Source organism: Bactrocera dorsalis, chromosome 3, assembly GCF_023373825.1.
Source record: "Bactrocera dorsalis isolate Fly_Bdor chromosome 3, ASM2337382v1, whole genome shotgun sequence".
Lineage (NCBI taxonomy): Eukaryota > Metazoa > Arthropoda > Insecta > Diptera > Tephritidae > Bactrocera > Bactrocera dorsalis.
The window spans coordinates 72,820,050-72,839,266 of record NC_064305.1 but is presented as its reverse complement, the minus strand read 5'-3'; the positions used below and the strand labels follow the sequence as shown (position 1 = coordinate 72,839,266).

At 34.4% G+C, this 19,217-nt stretch overlaps 1 protein-coding gene across 4 annotated transcripts; it reads right to left on the bottom strand.

Annotated features, from left to right (window-relative positions):
- LOC105233497 (extracellular superoxide dismutase [Cu-Zn]) lies at positions 1-14,471 on the bottom strand. 4 transcript variants are annotated; one of them, XM_049452266.1, is made up of 5 exons: positions 14,311-14,470; positions 6,017-6,096; positions 5,703-5,915; positions 4,287-4,537; positions 1-332 (listed from the first exon to the last, which is right to left on the bottom strand). In XM_049452266.1, exons 2-5 carry the CDS (start codon positions 6,077-6,079, stop codon positions 233-235), a joined length of 627 nt encoding a protein of 208 aa, XP_049308223.1. In that variant the 5' UTR covers positions 6,080-6,096; positions 14,311-14,470; the 3' UTR covers positions 1-232. The 4 variants fall into 4 exon arrangements, with proteins under 4 accessions (XP_049308223.1, XP_049308221.1, XP_049308222.1 ...); XM_049452264.1 differs by having other exon boundaries at positions 268-700; positions 14,311-14,471; XM_049452265.1 differs by having other exon boundaries at positions 268-700; positions 14,268-14,468.
- Positions 14,472-19,217: the final 4,746 nt, after the last annotated feature.

The following is a 19,217-nucleotide window of genomic DNA, read 5'->3' as shown; positions in this document are numbered from 1 at the left end:
TTTGTTTGTGCCGAATGGCGAAATTTATTTTCTTATACATTTTTTTAGTATTCTTACCTATAATTATTGTTAAAAATATTTTTTATTTTTTTTTTATATAAATTAATTCAATACTTTTGTGTTTCATAAATTATTTCTGTTGTTAACTTCATGAATTATTTCTAAAATTGCGATATATGAGAAGTAGACATCCTGCTCCCATTCTCTTATACTTCGTTTGAGTTGAAATCACCTAATAGAGCACGCGACTGGTTAATACCGTCAGGACGAAGGCAAATATTGAAACCACTTTTCCTGTAGCGCTCGAACAGGGCCATTCATCACCGATGTCGCTAAAAATGTTAGTAGTTGAGACTGTTAAGTTTGTACTTTCAAATCAAAATTAGCAGCATACATGTCATTTTTATGATTTTATGAAATTTTCTTGAAGACATTGCTAAAAGATTTACACACATACATACATGTACCACTTTAAAGAAATATTTTTAATAATATTTTATATGATTAAGTTTTACAAATGATGCCTCTAAACGTTTGCTTTGAATTTGTTTTTGCGTTTTAATAAAAATATGGCAATGCATATGGATATGGTAGGCTCGAAGTTAGAATGGGATAGACAACATGATCGTGCGGCTGTTGATGTGGCACATAAAATGTCGGTTCACAACTTACAGCAGGTACTTGTGGTGGTGTATGAGCTCTGCAAAAATATGTTTCAAAGTTTTCAATGAATTTGAAATTAGTTTCGACTGCTGTAATCATGTTTGGTTAGTTACTTGAAGTGCTCTCCATATTTGCTCCCATACGAAAGAACCGACTTTTAAGGTTAGAATGGTATATTACTTGTATTCTTTTAGTTTGTTTATGTTAGAATTTTAAGATATTTTAATAATGTTAAATATGGTGGCTATACCAAATAAAAAAGTCATTTCAAGATCTACTCTTGACAAAATCTTTAACTATATCATTGGATTAGGGAATAAAGATCGCATCTCCTTTACGATTTCGAGTTGCCAACTTAAAAGATTTGTTCGATCTTAAAATATTAAAAGTATTAGATGAGAGTAAAGTGAATTATCAGCTAAGTGCTTGGAAAGGGAAAACAAATTAGAAGAAAAGATGAGTCGCGTTATTAAGGCATATGTTTTTTAAATTTTCTTCTATTTAGACTTTGTTTTAAGAAAAGGTTTAGTGGGGTCAGAGGTCTATATGCCCTAAATCAAATATTTAAGTTCTCTAATTATGATTTTTTTTCTTTTCTGTTAAAACAAATTATGTACATATATAACCCCAGAAATGTTACGAAAATGTTTCTAGAATACTTTGAAACATTGTCATCGGAATCAAAGCCTTTATCCAACATTAGTAGTATTTATTAACCCTCGACAAGCAGGTCGGTATTAGAAAGAAAGTATTCATGTATTTGTTGTTCAGAAGTCACTCTTGAGTATACATTTCAAAGAACAGGTTCAACGGAGCATTTGCTAATGTTGTTCGATTTCCTGAAGCGTTTGAATTAATCTCACAACTCCTTGTGTTTGATTTAATCACCAGAAAGCACACTTCAAGGAACTCTGCGCAATATTGATGGTTTGGCAGAATTTGTTTTATTTTCAAGTTCGAGTACTGTTAGACTGTCATGTTAGATCCGACTGTCATGAGATTAGATCGAAAAATTTAACGATTTATTGTTCTCCCTGTGTTTACGCTTTTTCATAGCTGTTCTCCTAAAACCAACTCGACATACCCTACGAGTGTGGCCATAAATACCAAGGGGATACGGCGTCTGGTTTCAGTATAAAACTTCTCAGACCGCCAAAGTGTGTCACAGAGTTATGTACAAAGGAAGCATTTTCATACCTTAGCTTAACGGTGATCGTAATACCCAAAGTACAGATTGAAATAGAATTATGTATATCAAACTGATTAAGATTACGAAAGTAATTGGCTTGCTGGCGGTTTGTCCCTAGTCTATTAGGGTCGAATAGTTTTTTCGCTTGCTACACTTAAAAATAGGCTCTTTGGTACCTCTAAAAAGTCTCTGCAAGTATGAACTCTTAATTGCACGTTGAAGGTCCTTCGCCTTGCCTTAAGAAATTGAATGCTCTGCAAAAAATGTCTCTTAGGGTTTTCGGTAAATCTAACCTTTTAGATGATTAACCTATCATTTGATTATTTTAAGTTCTTTTTTTTTAAGAATTTTATAACTCAATAAAAAAAAAATTGACTGCTCTACAAAATGGTATTAGAGGTTTAAAATGTTATGAAAAGGGCGTGTCCTTTCTCTAAAATTTGTGATGCACAGTGCATACCTCGTAAACTACAAAAGCTATGCCTAGCAAACTCGATGGGAACACTATTTTTCACAATTTTTTTTAGTGTATGAAAAAGATAACCACGCTTACCACTATTTAACGGTTAGGTTCCATAACTATCTAACAATTTAGGTTAGGATAGACGGACATTATTTTTTAAAGTGTATTGAATCGGAACACAAGCCTACGAGTGGTACAAAGTCTTCAAATATGGTCGAAAGATCGTTGAAGGCATTCCTCGTACTGGACGACCTTCGACGCCTTCAACTGATGAAAATATTGAAAAAGTGAAGTACTCGTATATGGTGCTTGAAAATCGTCAAGCAAGTGCTAAAGAGATAACAAGAAAGCCGGATATCTCTCGCGAGGTCATTCAAGTGAGTTTGGTGATAATTTCGTCCCGTTAAAACTGTACTGCACCGTAAACAGATCTCTTTGAACATCCTTGATCGTGCGAGTTCCGATTCCACATTCATGGAGAGCATTATAATTGCAGATGAGACATGGGTTTATGAGTTTGCCATGCAAAAACATCTACAATCATCGGGAAAAAAATGAGCCGAAATCAAAAATGCCAGGCCAAAGCCGTCCGAATTTAAAGCTCAAAACGCGATGAATACCATCGATCAATCACCTTTTCATTAGATTGGTTCCGTGTGATTTTTTCTTGTTCCCCAAACTAAAATTGTCGCTCCGTTGAAACTATTTTCAGTCAATCGAAGAGATAAAAAGAAATTCACTGAAGAGGTGAACCCAAAAAGTGCTTATGAAAAGGGTTTCGAAGACTGAAAAAATCATCGGCTTAAGTGTATTGCATCTGGTGGAGATTACTTTGATGGAGACAAAATAAATATTTTTGAATAATTAAATATTTTGGGTTTTTTTTTGTCAGAATGTAACCTTACTTTGGCTGGTAGTTAAGGATACTAAATAGTATTTAACACGTTCGCGGACGTGAATGCTATAGCATTCATTTTCATACTGATGCAAAATGACGTGAATGCTATAGCATTCAAACTTTAAAGCCAATTTTTATTCATTTAATTTTAAACAATCTTAAGTTTTTGTAATTAATACACATTTCGAAATAATGACCAATTGGTTCATTAGATACTTTCATATTATTTTATCTTTTATTATCTATATCGTCGTGGATGCTATAGCATTCATTGTATATAACGGTTAAAATACGATGTTCTGACTACTCTTATAATATATGTCTAATTAGATTTCGGATATTACAACTAGTTTCAAAAATAATTGCCTGTATATTTTTGCAGCTCCCTAAAATTTTTTGCGTCCGCGAACGTGTTAAGCCCATACCTACCCTTGAAGGATGTTAGCGTTTTACTCAGTGCTATACATTTCTATACATACATGTAACATGTATGTGTGCATGTGTGCTGTGTCACCTCTAATTAAAACTAAATATACACAAGATAAACCAGAATGGTACATACAAACAAGTGCACAAGTACAAATTAAACAGCTAATAAAAATAAACACCTAAAATAAATATAAACACGAATATGTAGGTAAATAAGCAAAGTACAGTTTAATGTTAATTTGGCAGATTCGATTAACCACAAACGATTTTATTCGAGTTACTTTACAACAAAGCGATGACAAAGCCACAGGTATTGCGAACTTATTTCTGTTTATAAACAATAATTAGTGGAAAAACATGAGTATATAAAATTTCAATAAAAAAGTCAGAAGATATATGAAAGGAAAATAGAATTCGAGAAGGTAATAAAATAACAGAAGTGCAGCAGAACAGCAGGACAGAAGAAAATATTACCAAATACATAATAGATTTACAATATACTTAAATGAAAAGAGTGGCAACTACAATAATTCGATTCACTGAGTGACAAAACAGTTATAAACAACAGTTACAGATAATGTTTAGTGTTTGTTGAAGCTTTCTTAGTGTAGGTGTGTATGCATGTTGTGAGTATATTTATTTACTTAACACCGATGACACCGCAAGCCAGACGTCCACCGGCATTTCCAGTCTTCTTCGAATCGGGGTGGGTACCCTTGCCCAAATCGTCGGTCAATTCGTGCACCACCAAACCGCGTCCGACGATTGTACGTTTGCCAGTTAAACTGATTAAGTGGTCAGTGAAAGTTGTATCGACAATGCCATTCGCATCAGCCTCGATATTACCGAGATCGCCAACGTGACGTACTTCATCGCCAGGCGCACCATGATCCATCTGTGGAGGAGGATTTTTTTTATTATTTTATTAGTTATGTGAATTAGTGTGGAATATTAATTATATATAGATATATTAGCAAAGTTTCAAGACAGAATCGGTCTCAAAGTGAATCTATCTCCCCTTATTTATAATAGCTCCAGAGAAAATGTTAGCTTCGATTGCGCCGAAGCAATATTCCACAAAAATACAAAAAGTTCCTTAGAAGAACTTGGCTCCAATTGTTTAGTTTAGTTTAGTATGGCAACTATATGATATAGAGATCCGATTTAAACAATTTCTTTAGAGATCGCATTATTTTCTTAGACAATAATCCATACCAATTTTGGTCCAATATCTCGTCAAATGAAAAAGTTTTCCGAAGAAGCACTTCATACTGATCGTTCAGTTTGCATACAGCTTTATGCTAGAGTGGTCCGATATCGGCCGTTTTGGCAAATAAGCAGCTTATGGTTCAGAAAAAGACAGATGCAAAATTTCGGATCGATATCTCAAAAATTGATGGACTAGATCGTATATAAAGCCAGATAGTCAGAAGGACAGACAGACGAACGTGCCTAAATCGACTCAGCCCGCCAGGCTGTTCCTATATGTTGTATAATATACAATCGATATTTTTTTTGGCCATACAAACTTCGTGGCAAACTTAATATACGTATACCCTGTTTAGGATATAAAAATTTTGACTTCCGTGGATGGACCGAAACAACTTTAGTGAAAATTGATGGCTTGATGAAGGTTCTGCGAAAAATGTTCCAGTATATTCAATGCTCGCGCACTGCTATGCTGAATCTTGCCTCTCCATACAAGAACAAATGGTGTACCTTGTACACGAAGGTTACTAGAGGCGGTTACGCCAGTGAATATCGCAAAAATTCGTGAGATTGGTGGAACATAAAAGGAAATTGAGTAAATTCGTTAACCTCTTGGGCAACTCAAAACAAATCGTAGGCCATATTAGTCACGAACTCTTGCAAATGAAAAATTTTGCCTCTCGTTTTTTGTATAAAGATGAAGGCTCCGCCTCAGCTGGTGGTCGACTAATATATTGAAGTTTTCACGTTAAAACCAATTGCGTAACCTTGAATTTAATTTAACTTAGAAACTCATTAACATTTCTTACGATATTTTGTTATAATAATATAGAACTATGTCAAATACCTACCTTATCGGGATTGAAATGTGCGCCAGTACTGACACAGCCGCCGGTCAAGTCACCCTTCTCGTGCACATGGAAACCGTGTTTACCGGGAGTCAGTCCCTCCAAATAGACACGCACGTGAACATTTTCGGAGCAGCCATTTTGAATGAAAGTGACATTACCCTTCACCGTGGAGGTGCCCGCCAAGTAGGCAATCGCTTCCATTGTGGAACTTTTCTGTGATTGAGACACCATTATTAATAATGACGATACATAAAGCACATTAGACACTTAAATACATATCTAAAAATAAATTTTATTTACTGTTGAGACCTTACCTGTGCCAGGGCGCTGACCGCACACAAGGCCAGTGTGACTATTAAGGCGTAATGAGAGTGCATTTTTTTTTGGCAATTCACTAAAAAGAGGGAGAGTAACAATTGAATATTAGAATATGAATATGCAAGTTATTTTAGTATATACTTTTATAAACTTGTATGTATAAAACACTTTTGTAGAGTAATCTGTCTAAATTAATCTATATTGTCATACTCGCAGAACGAAAAAGTAGTATATAGCTAAAACTAATGGAACTGAGATAAAACCTGAGAACCTCGCGACTATATTCCGTATTACCTTATGTTGTGAGAAAAACTGAGTTGCCGTTATTCACGATAGTTTGTTTTTGTTAAAATAATTCTTTTTATGATGTTCTCTAAGCATGGTCCTGAAATAAAACTAAATAGGGTCACTTCCATGTCTATTCATATTTGAATTTTTATTACGACAGAAAAAATAATCAGCCCGGTCTATAAACGTCATATATATTTATTTTTATATTCATATTGCTAATTTTAAATGGATATTTCGGGCTCACATCTCCACTGAATATACTGACCAAGCCGTCTACTCTTAGCGCCATACTTTCTTTACATCTTACATGAGTTTACGGATTTCAAAAAATCAAATTATTCATTGCCTCCTTCTTTATTGGCCTAGACACCGCTTACGCGATTATAACCGAATTAATAACAGCGCGCCAGTCGTTTCTTCGTTGCGCAATGTAGCGCCAATTGGAGATTCCAAGCGAAGCCAGGTCCTTCTTCACATGGTTTTTCCAACGGATTGGCTGTCTTCCTCTTCCTCTACTTCCCCAGCGGGTACTGCGTCGAATACTTTCAGAGTTGGAATGTTTTCGTCCACTCGGACAACATGACTTAGCCAGCGTAACCCCTGTCTTTTGATTAGCTGAACTATGGCAATGTCGTCGTATATCTAATTCAGCTCATCGTTTTATCGAATGCGATATTCGCCGTGGCCAACCCGCAAAGGACCATAATTCTTTCGCAGAACCCCATTTATTGCTTTACCTCAAGAATATTGTCCTAAATTTTCATGTTGTTCCAAGTAATAGTTTTGGAGATACTACCTTGAGAACTTGTGCGCTCGAGGCTAACTGGCCTAAGTGCGCCTTCTGTAAACACGTTTTTCTCGTAACAGTGATTTTGAAGTCGGTTAGCACGATTTCTCGAGAACTACTCAACCGGTTTTCATGAAATTTTACATGGGTCTTTGAGATACAATTCTTAAAAAATGTTTATTAAATATTTAATTCTTTATATGACAAAAAAAATTTTTGAAAAATGCTGTTTTTTACCAGAGGAAACCCATGTAACCCCTAAATATTGGCAGACTGTGATCTGTAAGCTTTTGTCATGCAAGTAATATAGGAGTATTACCGCAATCCGTTTACATGAATTGAAAGGTGGTCTATACTAATTAGAGCGCAAGGAGGTCATTCAATCTTTATTCTGGCTAGACAATTTGGGAGCCAGTGTTTATTAGTTCAATTTTCTCTTAAAAATGTCTGAAATCGCAGCTTAAAAGAAAATTGATGGAAGGAATATAATTAGAATTATTCCATTTAGGTCAAATATGCAACGTTTTATTAGATAACTCTCATATAAATCCTCATTCCTATTGAAAGGACGGGAACTTGGAAACTGAAAACTGGATGTATTTCACAAGCTTTTCTTGAGACGAATTTTCCACCAGCAAAATAATTCGCTATAGAAAAACACAGATCACTTGGTAGCAAGTCCGGTCCAACCTCCTAACTAAAAGCTATTGATCAAAGCTAGACACTACTGAACGATTTCTGCCTTCATACGCTGTAATTGTTGCTAGTACTGATACGACTTATAGCTTGAGCTTCTACCCGATAGTGGATGATTCCTTACTAGTCACACAAAACGCAATGCAAAACCCTCTACACCGTCAAACAATTTTGAATGAAACAATCACACAACGAAGTTTGTAACACCCTGGAAATCAAGAAACGTCGGAGACCCTATAAAATATACATACATGTTCATACATATAAATGATCAGCTTGATGAGCTGAGTCGATTTAGCAATGTCCGTCTGTCTGTATGCACATATGCGAACTAGTTAGTCTTTCAGTTTTTGGGATATCGATCTAATTTTGCAATTTATCTCGCTAAGAAGCTGCTTATTAGTAGGATGCTCGCTTTAATGTCTGTGAAATAATGCTATCCGACTCCCAGGTTATTCATGAAATTGACTTTAACGACTGTTTCTTAGAATGGAAAAAATGTTGATACAAGTATATTACCTTGAGGGGATGACATAGATTTTGAGGAACAAATTAAGAATTTTAAAATATGAACAAACTCTTATTATTTTTTGCTCATAGTAGTATGTATGTATGTACCAACCAACTGTGCGGGAAATCAATGTACAGGAAAAAAATTATGAGAAACAAATTATATATTTTACTATAAAAGCAATATTTTTACCGTTAAGGTCGGAAAATTAATGAGATAGTTTAATTTTTTATAAGAAAACTGTCGTTTGAAAATCTAAAAACATATAAATATAACATCAAAAGTGATATACTATGAGCTGGTGTAATGTTATCCATTCAAGAAAAAAGTAGTATACTTTACAACTGTAATAATACACCGTTACTAGACAGCTGTACAATAGCCGTGTTGTGATTTATTGTTTGACGTCAAAAGCCAGTGTCAACTACTTTCCTCCAAAACAGCTGTTAAAACTAAACCAATGTTACATACATATATCACATATTTATTTCGGGAAGCGAATATACACAAACATACATTTGAAAATTTATGAATAAAATAAAAAATTCGCTGATAAGAAACAAAACACATGTCGACACAATCTCCTCGCATTTGTATTTACTCTGCCCCCTGTGATTTACTCTGCCTGTCAGCATAACCTTAATTTTTAAATTTTTTGTGGGTCAGTGAGCATAAAGTGAGATTTGCCCAATAAAACGAAATTATTGCAAAGGTGAATTCACTTTTCATGCAAAACTGAGACATACCTATTTACTGGTATGTGCCTACATATCTACATATACATATGTATGTGTGATCATATTCGTGCTTTTATGGCACTTTAGTGCTGAAGCACTTATTCTCTGTAATTTTGCTACAAATGTAGCAACTTACAGGGTTACGTCCATTTCAATTGCTGCCTTTCCAATTGCGCTGTTTTTTGTTTTTTTTTTTTTGCATATCATTTTTGTATGTACTATACTCGGTATACATTTACTTATTATCATATTTTTTTATATCTATAGTATACCCACAACTCAAGTAGTAACGCTCGAGAATCGTGCGCGTATTTGTGGAAGTGTGTTTCCGTATCCCGGAGATATTTCATTTTCTCATTTAATGATCCATAAATATTTGTTGAAATATGCCTACTATTCCGCATCATTTTCAACTCTATTTCATTTCATTGTGACCTTGTTTAGCACATATAAATTGTATGCTAACGAGGGTGGGCTAAATACTTTCAGATTTCTGAACAAATTTTCTTATATAATATAACTTTTTTGAGATTTTTTAATGTAAGACTTGCTGTTATTACTTTTTTTGAGGTGCAAAGCAAGACAAAACAAGTACAAAATGCCTCTTTTCTTAAGAGTGCCACTTGAAATCAAATAGCTCTTATATATTAATGTTAAGCTTATTACAAATAAGAAATAATCTACGTCGAAGTTACACAGTGAGACTAAGGTAAACAACTGGACATAAAATGCTAAGCTTGGAAAGAAAAGCACAGGCATAGCTATATATTTAGTGAAAATTGCTTGCTACTGATATCAAAAAGTGGTTTAGTGATTTATTCGGGCTCTACGACAGACGAAACAAGCATTTCTAAGTGGTTTGATCAACTCCCTACATATCATACGAGGTCCGAATCAACAAAATTATTTGGGATTACGATGAAAGAAATTCTTAAAAATTTGGATATAACAGGTAATTTGAAAGGTCCCCGGCCCACTATAGTAAAACACGCTTTTTATCTTCAAGGGTGATATACTGATAATCTGATCTTTTCAATTCCATTTTTTAGTACAATTTGCCCCTTGCTTCAAAACAGACCTCAGTTTCGGCGACCACCACTTCAGTTGACGAAAATTTTATCCCAGAGAACCTTATTTTGAGCCAGATCTGGATAATACGGAAGATACGGAAGCAATTCAAATCTCAACGCATGGATTTTTTTCATCGTTTTCACTGACTTTTGCCACGGTGCATTGTCTTGTTGAAACAGCACTTTCTTTTTCGTTTAAAGCGACCGTTTTTCGGTGATTTCGTCTTCAGACTTATTGCGCTTGCACATCGACAAACACTGTTCCGAATCATCAACTCTGCGTTGTGTTTGGTAAAAAATTAGACTGTCAAACGGGTCCGACAAGACCAAGGCCGGTATCCCATTGCTCCCGCAGCCGCCCTACAGGATGTGGCTCCCCCCGGACTTTTTTTGTTTTCTTGCCTGAAAATGCCGATGAAAGGCAAGTATTTTGAGACAACAGAGGGGATCTAAACAGCATGTATCACGGACCTCAAGGCTATTCCGGAGCATGCCTTCCGTGACGCCTTCAATGCTTGGAAATCGCGCTGCATCGACGCAGAAGGAGTCTATTTTGAAAGTTTTTAAAGAATTGTAACGATTGGTTCAATACATTTTTTTAAATCGACTCAATCCTATTATGTACTTTCCGGACAAACCCTGTATATGTGTCAGTTTGTGGATTTTTCAATTGAAATATTTAAACCCAATGAATGAATCGCTCTGCTGTATAATGTTTGGCTACTTAACCTCAGATACTAGTAAGTTTCAATACTCTCGTAGGAAACTTTTTAATTTGTTATCTAAGACAACTGTAACCGGTAAATATGCATAATACATATATTTGTGTTTTAAGTGAGTACTCCTGGAGTAATCACAATCCGTATCATAATTCCTGGTAATCACTGATACGCTTAGGTATTTTGATAGAGCTTTGACCTGAGAATAAAATTCATTTATGCCATTAAATGTATATACTTAAAATAATAATAGCAAAAATAGTAGGTACGTAAATGCAATTAAAATCATTTATAATTATTTAAATATGTATATGACATTTTAAGTATTAGTTTAGAATCACGTATTGCTTATCATGCCATAATTGGATTTGTTTTCAAGAGGCAAGTCATTATGTTTATTATTGTTTTCTTTATTGGTTCCTTACACACTTAAATAATTTGAAATGTGTGTGTACTTTTATCATACATTTTCAAAGTTTTGTGGGATTTTAGTTTTTTTTTTTATTTTTTAATTTAAAGTAGTGAGTATAGTTGGTGATAGTAGTAATTCTACACCGAAACACAACCTTGAATAATATTTTCTATGATACAACAAAACTATTACATAATCAGCAATTAAAATAATTTCAGGGTAGAATTTTGCGTTTTGTGAAAGTAAAATTCAATTTCATTGCGAATAATAAAGATCGAATTAACGATAGTATGACAATTTTTACACTGCTCTATCGCTTAGGTGATTACGGTGTTAATCTTAAATACAAAATAACAAACATATCTGATGATTTCTGGCTAATTTTACAAATAAAGTGGCAATTAGCAAATTTCTAAATATTTGTTCTGACTGACTTTGTAAAATAAAGCATAACATGCATATTTTGCTCTATGATCGTGATCTGGGCGGTTTTCCTGGTAATAAAGATAGCCCAAATTAAAGATAACCAGAGAAATTAGCCAGATTAACAGCTTGCTTTCAAAGTCAAAAAACTTCAAACTTATTTCTTGTGTCTTAAAAGAGTACTTTCGTTGTTCGGAAACGACTATCTCATTTTTTAAATTGAAAGTAGTTTATATAATATCCAATAAAAAATAAAAAACAATATCAATACATAAACCAAAACCTGTCTGAACTATGTATCTCGGTTACAATGATAAAAAATTTGTTTCCTAATGAATGAAGTTTTGTAGGAGAGTATGTAAACCTCTGTCAATGACGATAACATCGAACAGGTTAGAGAAACAGTGCTTGGCAATCGTAGTGATGGCAGAGAGATAGCAGAGAGAACATCTGTTATGGATGAACTCAACACATTTTCAATAATATTTTGGTTAATGTTTGGGTAATATTTTGGGTATGAGAGATAGCAGAGAGAGCATCTGTGATGGATAAACTCAACACCTTCTGGTTAATATTTTAGTAAATGTTTTGGGTAATATTTTGGGTATGAGGCCTATCAATGCTAGACTCGTATCAAAAATCCTGCAATTTAGCAAACACGATGTCGAGTAGAGGTTGTATGATATATGGCTGAAGAACAAGCCAGCTCCAAATTGAGCTGAAACCGAAAAATCCAAAATTTACTGGAAGCACAGTAGGCTATTCCAGTAGAGGTTTATTCAAAATGTATGGAAAATTAGATTGTGCCTTGTCATGCTTGTATTGGCTAAAAGGGAGCCTATTTTGAAGGCAATAGTAAAGTTTTATATAAAAATACGTAAAACTTTTTTTTGTTTTTTTTTTCAGTCCAGTCAAATCTGAGCAGATGTTATACATTTATACAAGGTTTCAAGATAAATATCTCTTATATATAGAAAATTTCAAAGAAGCAAAAATCTTTTAAGTTGGCACACATACTTGGTTTGATTGTATTTGATATTATTTTTCTGTGCAATTTCACTTGGTTGATTCAGAGGTATTAACGTTTTTTGTTAGAAATAGTTCTTTAATTTGTATTAATGGTTGAAATTTTTATACTGGTATGTGCGCCCACTGGAATTGCTGCTACAAAATGATTAAAGGGGATTTATGGCTATCAATACATCTTAGAGATCTGCCAATAATCAAAAATATAGCGAATACGACAGTTTTCGGGTTATTTGGGCTTACAATTCTATGAAAGTGTTTTGTGTCATCATGCTTATGAACCTTGTTCTCCAAATTTTAATATTCACTTAAGAAATACGTTCTTATTGGATTGAGAGCTTAAACCGACGGTATTTAAGGCAGTTCTAAATTTAATTCGTACTATACAGATGTGTGAACCTTCTTTATATAATCCTTTACCCTTTATCTTTATATAATCCTAATCTAATATTTTTAAAAAAATTATTTTACTTTTTAATATTTCTTTGTAATTTTATTTTATTCTATTGTATACTAAAGGTTGAAATTCCTATGTGCACTATATCTCTTATAAGATAAGGTGATCTAGGAACTGGAAAGGCGATCAAGGTACCATTGAAGGTGAAGGTGATTTATAAGTATATAAATGAACAGCGTGATGAGCTTAGTGGAATTGGCAATATCCGTCTGTATATATGCGAACTCCTCCTTCATTTTTTGAGATATCGATCTGAAATTTTGGGCACATCCCCTTTTCTTCAAGGAGTTGCTCTGTTGTCACAACTGCTCATATCGGACAACTATTGCATGTGGCTGCAAAGCAAATTGAACGATCAAAATGAAGTTCTTGTATAGAAAACTTTTTCATTCGACAAGATATCTTCACGAAATGTAACATGGATCATTCTTAAAATCATCTATACAATCTTCGAAGAAATTGTTCACATCAAATCACTATAGCATAAAGCTGTCATACAAACGTTGAAAATCAAGTTCTTGTATAGAAAACTTTTTACTGTGATGAGATGTATTCACGAAGTTTGGTATGGGTTATTGTTATTGTTCAAGGCAAAGCTGCAATATCTGAAAAAATTGATCAGATTACGTTACTATAGTATATAGCGCATTTGATATATGGTTGATATAAGCACAACCAGTTTTCAAAAGCTTTTAGCCAGCGCCTTAAAGACTTGCTCAGAAGAATGTACTAGATGTTTTCAGAAATAAATAAAAACAAAAGCAATAAGACGCAACAATATACAAGTATACTTGTATATGTACCATGCATATGCATATATCTACACAATATATCGAGTGCAAGCTAGAAGTCAATGCCGAGTTTTAAGGCACAAAATTGTGGCTTAACCACTTTACTTCAAAGCACTTCAGTACAGTTACGATTTAAATATGGAAATATGCCAAATAATTTATAAAAAAAAATATAATTTATTAAGCAAGTATTTTTCAAACCGTATTAAAGTCGCAATTGTGCCCTACTAAGTATGTATATACACTTCTTAATGAATGCATATTGGATGCATTCGCCGTTGTCATTATTTATACAAAAATATTTATTTTTTTCATAATATATGGTACCTAATTCCTTTGTTCACCTGCACTTGTTATAAATGCGTCTCACCTTAAATAATTTTATGCACCACTTTAAACCCTCTTGCTGTTCAACTTTTACTTTTCTGTTTTATTTATTTAACGCCTGCGCGCCGAACTTCAACGACGATGCTCAATACAAAACTGAACTAAACGACAGTTGAACACAAACTGTTTATAAACTGTATTTACTCGCATCTGTGGTGATCAGGCGTAGCCGCCCACCGCGCCAATTGCCGCTTAAATCTGTAACCTGTCTCGGTGATGTAACGTGACGTGAGAATCAATCCACTTGCTCGCATTCTAAGTTATACCTGCTTTTGAGCATTTGGGTATGCAAATAACTTGTCATCGTGCAGTTTTGTGCTCTTGCATTCGGCACTTGTAAAAAAATAACGAAGAAGCTTTTGTTGTTATAAAACAAATAAATTGACCTATCATTGAGAATGCGACTTGTAGTGGACAGCGGCGCGGCGGAGTGAGTTTAGATTGCTTGCCGTGAGCGGCGCTGAGTGGCGTTGAGAATGGTAACAGTGCAGTGAGCTTAGAGCTTCAAAGAGCACGTTCCGTTTAACTGTTGATAGTGTTTTCAAATAACGCAATTAATATATACATATCCACTACCTGTATTTACATAAATAACAATTTAAAACGAATAAGGTGAGCTTCAATTTATGCGGAACGAAATATGAAGTACTCTCTCAAAGAATGATGGTTAAAGGAGTGTGCACGAATTTGAAATGTCATAATAAATTTATAATTTCTATAAACAGTTTTCGTTTTTAGATGAAGAAATGGATTGCAAACTGGGTCCGTGACAAATTTCCTTATAACTTTTAAGTTTCATTAAGATACTTTATAAAGGGTGTTTTTTTACCATGGACCAATGATTCCTTCTGTCCATAGAGCACATTAACCTGTGGTTTTTTGAGGATGTAAGAACATCTCAACAATGGCTTGTGGATTATCGTCACTCCAAATGTGACTGTTAAACTACTCGTAATAGAGAGCTTCAACGCAGAACAAAATATTCTTGTGAAAATCGGAATCCCTGACCTCTTGTTTTGGGACTGTCCACCGAAGATACGAGACGCTGGGTAATATTGTAAGCCCGCAAACTAAGATCCTGCCGCAAAATACTCCATAAGGTGGATGGGCGAAGCTCTAATTGTTGAGGCTCATCCAGGTCCTCTTCGATACTCTGCTCCACATCAGCAATAGCGTATTCGATGCGCATTGTACGACGTCACTGTGGATACGCATGTTCCACTAGAGTAAACGCGTTACAAGACCGACCTATGGTTGCTCGAATTCCCGACTCTGCTGGGCGATTATGTCGAAGGAATATTGGACAGGAGCGTATACACAGAGAGACACACGTAAATCAGTTCCAACTGAAACATATTCACAAATAACATCATATACATCTGGATTATTTTAAGATGCTACCGTTATGGAAACACAACCATAAAACTTATGTGAAGTATGTTATGAGTGTATAAAAAGTAAAAGTTGAAGAACATTTATTTGTTTCTTTAGTTTATTATCTAAAACTTATATTTCCATTTATGTTTCGAAAGAAGTTTTACTCGCCTGATAATCGACCGACGTTTAGATAACATTATTTATAACACACAATATACAATTTGAAGTTGATAAGCCATTAAGTACCTGTGGTTTCTACTCCATAATTTTATATAATTTGAAAAAAAAACTCTGAAAGACGTTCAGTAACTCATTACAAACTTCCGATTCCCTTCATTTGCAGTACCTTCTCTCGGAGGTTATCGTTCTTTATTACTTTATGATGCCACAAACAATCATTAGAGACACGAAAGTGATATACCTTCCGTGCAACATGATGCAGGAATATAAAAGCGGTTTCTAAAGGTGTTCACTGTATCGTAAATAATGTTAAGCGCCAAAAAATCGTGGGACCCTTTATTTAAAATGAACCAGTTTCCATTAAAAAGTCCCTATACATCTATGGGCAAAAAATAGTAAGACTTTTTAATTTAAATTTCGCGCGAAAACCCTTTCGTCGAAATTTTTTTTTTTCTTGGTTGATATGACTGTCAGTGACATCTTATTTGTCGCGAGATGGTGTTTTTAATTGGTACAAATTATTCAAAAAGGGTCGAGAGTGCGTTGACCAGGACTATCAAGATCAACTGATGATCAATGAAGAGACTTGTGATTGAGAATCGACGATTAACTGTCAGAGACTTTACTGACAGCATCAGTGAAAATCATTTTGAAAGATCATTTGAGCCTAAGAAAAGTACAAGCACGACTGGTTTCAAAATCACTCAAGTTTTTGTAAATCAGCGTCACGTTAACAATGCTTTCCGACTACCAGGGCGTCATGAAACGTATTATTACTGGCGAGTCTTGGATCTATGCTGACGACCCTGAAATGGACGATCAATATGTTGCAAAGCTGAGCCGAAGCCAAAAAAACACGCCAAAGCAGGCCAAAATCTTAAACGACCGCTCAGGGGAAACCGGTATGAGTCAATTGAAGACTCGCTACGCGCATTGAAGACTATTCCGGAAATTGACTTAATAACTGTTTCGAAGATTGGGAAAAACTTTGGCAAGTGTATTGCTGACAAGGGGGACTACTCTGAGGGGGACAACATATATTTTGAAGGATAAATTAAGAATTTTAAAATTATGCACAGAGTCTTACTATTTTTTGCTCATAGTACTACCTTGTAATCCTTAATTTTATAATTGTTTTACGATCTTATTTCGAAAAAGAATCACCGCATTATAGTAGGTCATGAATCTGAAACATTTTTTCGTTATATTCAAATTATAAATTGTATTTTTATGTAATATCAGCTTATTGTATATCCTTAAAAATCATCATAATTTGACAAAAAAGAAACTATCCATTATTACTTTGATGTTTTAAAGCAGATTCTTCGGTATTTACTTCTGCAACTTCCTTGCACTTATTTATTTATTAAATATTATCATATAAATTTATTATTATTTTTTTATTTCCGGCCCAGTATGCGTAAATATTCAATAAAGCAAATATTTACATACATATAAGCCTGCTTAGAATTATGTAACCCCTACTAAGTACGTTTAAGTTAGCAAGCTAAGACTAACTAATCATTGCGAGTATGGATGCATATGAGCATGTTTAACCAAATATTTACATACCTATGTTTACTGGCTATATGTAGTACATACAAGCTTATATACATAAGTATACAGGGTGAATCAACTTTTATGTCGGTATACAGACATTAAATAATTTTGGAAAGAAAAATTGTATTATTGTATAGTTTTTTTTTTTTAATTGGTAATTTATTTATTCATTGGTCATGGTAATCTTCTTTTTGGATTTTCCATTTCTTTTGCCAGAATGGAGATAAGTATATTTAGCCACGAATAGATGATTTTGGAGCCAATGTTTGACTTGAGCTTGCTGGCTCAGTCACGAAAAAGTCATTAATCATGGCTCTATAGCGTCGTTGCCCATAGAGCACACCAAATAGCGACTGTTTGAGGATGAGAAAAGTGAGCTTAATCGCTGAAGGACATTTTCCTATGAAAATCTGGATGGGTGCCATCTCATTTTGTCGACATTGATGGTCGTTCGACTTCAATTTTGGCACGAGTTGGATTTTGTATGCCCTGAAACCAAGATCCTTACGCAAAATCTTCCATAAAGTGGAAGGACACAGCTGCAATTGTTACGCGCGATGCCGGAGAGAATCATTCGGGTCTTCTTCGATACTCTGTTCCACAGCAGAAATAGCGTTTTTGGTGCGCACTGTACGGCAATGGACTCTGCTGGTGCATTTTTCCGACTCACACTCCTGAAATACACTACTTCCGACATAGACATAGAATACGACGCACCCTGTCTTTATGTAAATTTGCGAAATTGCAAGAAAATTATGAGCGTGCGTATGTGACTAAATGTAAATAAAGTGTAACGGGCGCGTTTAAAATGTGCGAAACGTGCAATATAACGCAAAATTTCTTAAAGTTTCCCAACTGCATTAAGGTAGGAAAAATAAGTAGTAGATAGCTCTTATCCGTTGTCTATACTGTATTTTAAAGCTGCGTCGAATACTTTCAGAGCTGGACTGTTTTTTATCCATTTATTGTACCTTTAATTTCATTAAAATATCACACAACTCGATCCAACGAAACTGTTAGAAGTCAGAATATAGAATATATTCTATTACTTTTTGACATTACTGACGTATACAATACTGGAGAACTTATTTTCAAACAATTTTTTTAATATATACTATAAGGAGTAAAGTCAGGTGGACGTTTCAAACCCCTGAAAATCAGTTATATGGGGACTAAGAACGTTTTTTTACGATTTTATCCATTTTAGATACAAAAATACACCGTGAAACTGAATTAACGCATCGGTCGATATACTATATGAGGTATAAAGTTAAATGGTAAATTAGGTATATAAGTATGAAGGCTATAGAAAGTATTGATCCGATTCAACTCATTTTTGACAAAAGGATATATTAATATCAAAGAACTATTTTCCGTTTATTTCAATAATAAAGACTGATCCATTTCGATGTTCCCGAATATTTAAAAAAACACTGAAACTTCAAATTTAATGAAGAATGTTTATGATAATTCAAAAGAAAATTCTTTGGCATTTATTTTTTGAAGATTTTCTCTTTTCAATGACCGCGACTACGTCTCAGATGGTCCATCCCTTGAGTCTCATTTTCAATGACTCGCTTGAAAGACACGCGTGATGTTTAGCTTCAAAGCCTAAATCGAAGTCGGATTATCCGCGTAGACTTTACATATCTTCATAGACGTGTTATCACACGATCTTGGTGACCAATAGACAGTCCCTAAATTTGAAATTATCTGCTCACCGAAGTGTTTTCTCAATAAATAAATTGTTTGATACGATTTATGAGGCGCATG

Bases quoted from the DNA above. Each gene is read 5' to 3' on its own strand.
- LOC105233497 (XM_049452264.1), bottom strand. From the start codon at position 6,079: ATGCACTCTCATTACGCCTTAATAGTCACACTGGCCTTGTGTGCGGTC. The intron at 4,538-5,702 runs GTAGGTATTTGA...CCTCCTCCACAG, and splicing joins CACATTTCAATCCCGATAAG to ATGGATCATGGTGCGCCTGG. The intron at 701-4,286 runs GTAAATAAATAT...ATATTTTTGCAG, and splicing joins TGCGGTGTCATCGGTGTTAA to AGCTCATACACCACCACAAG.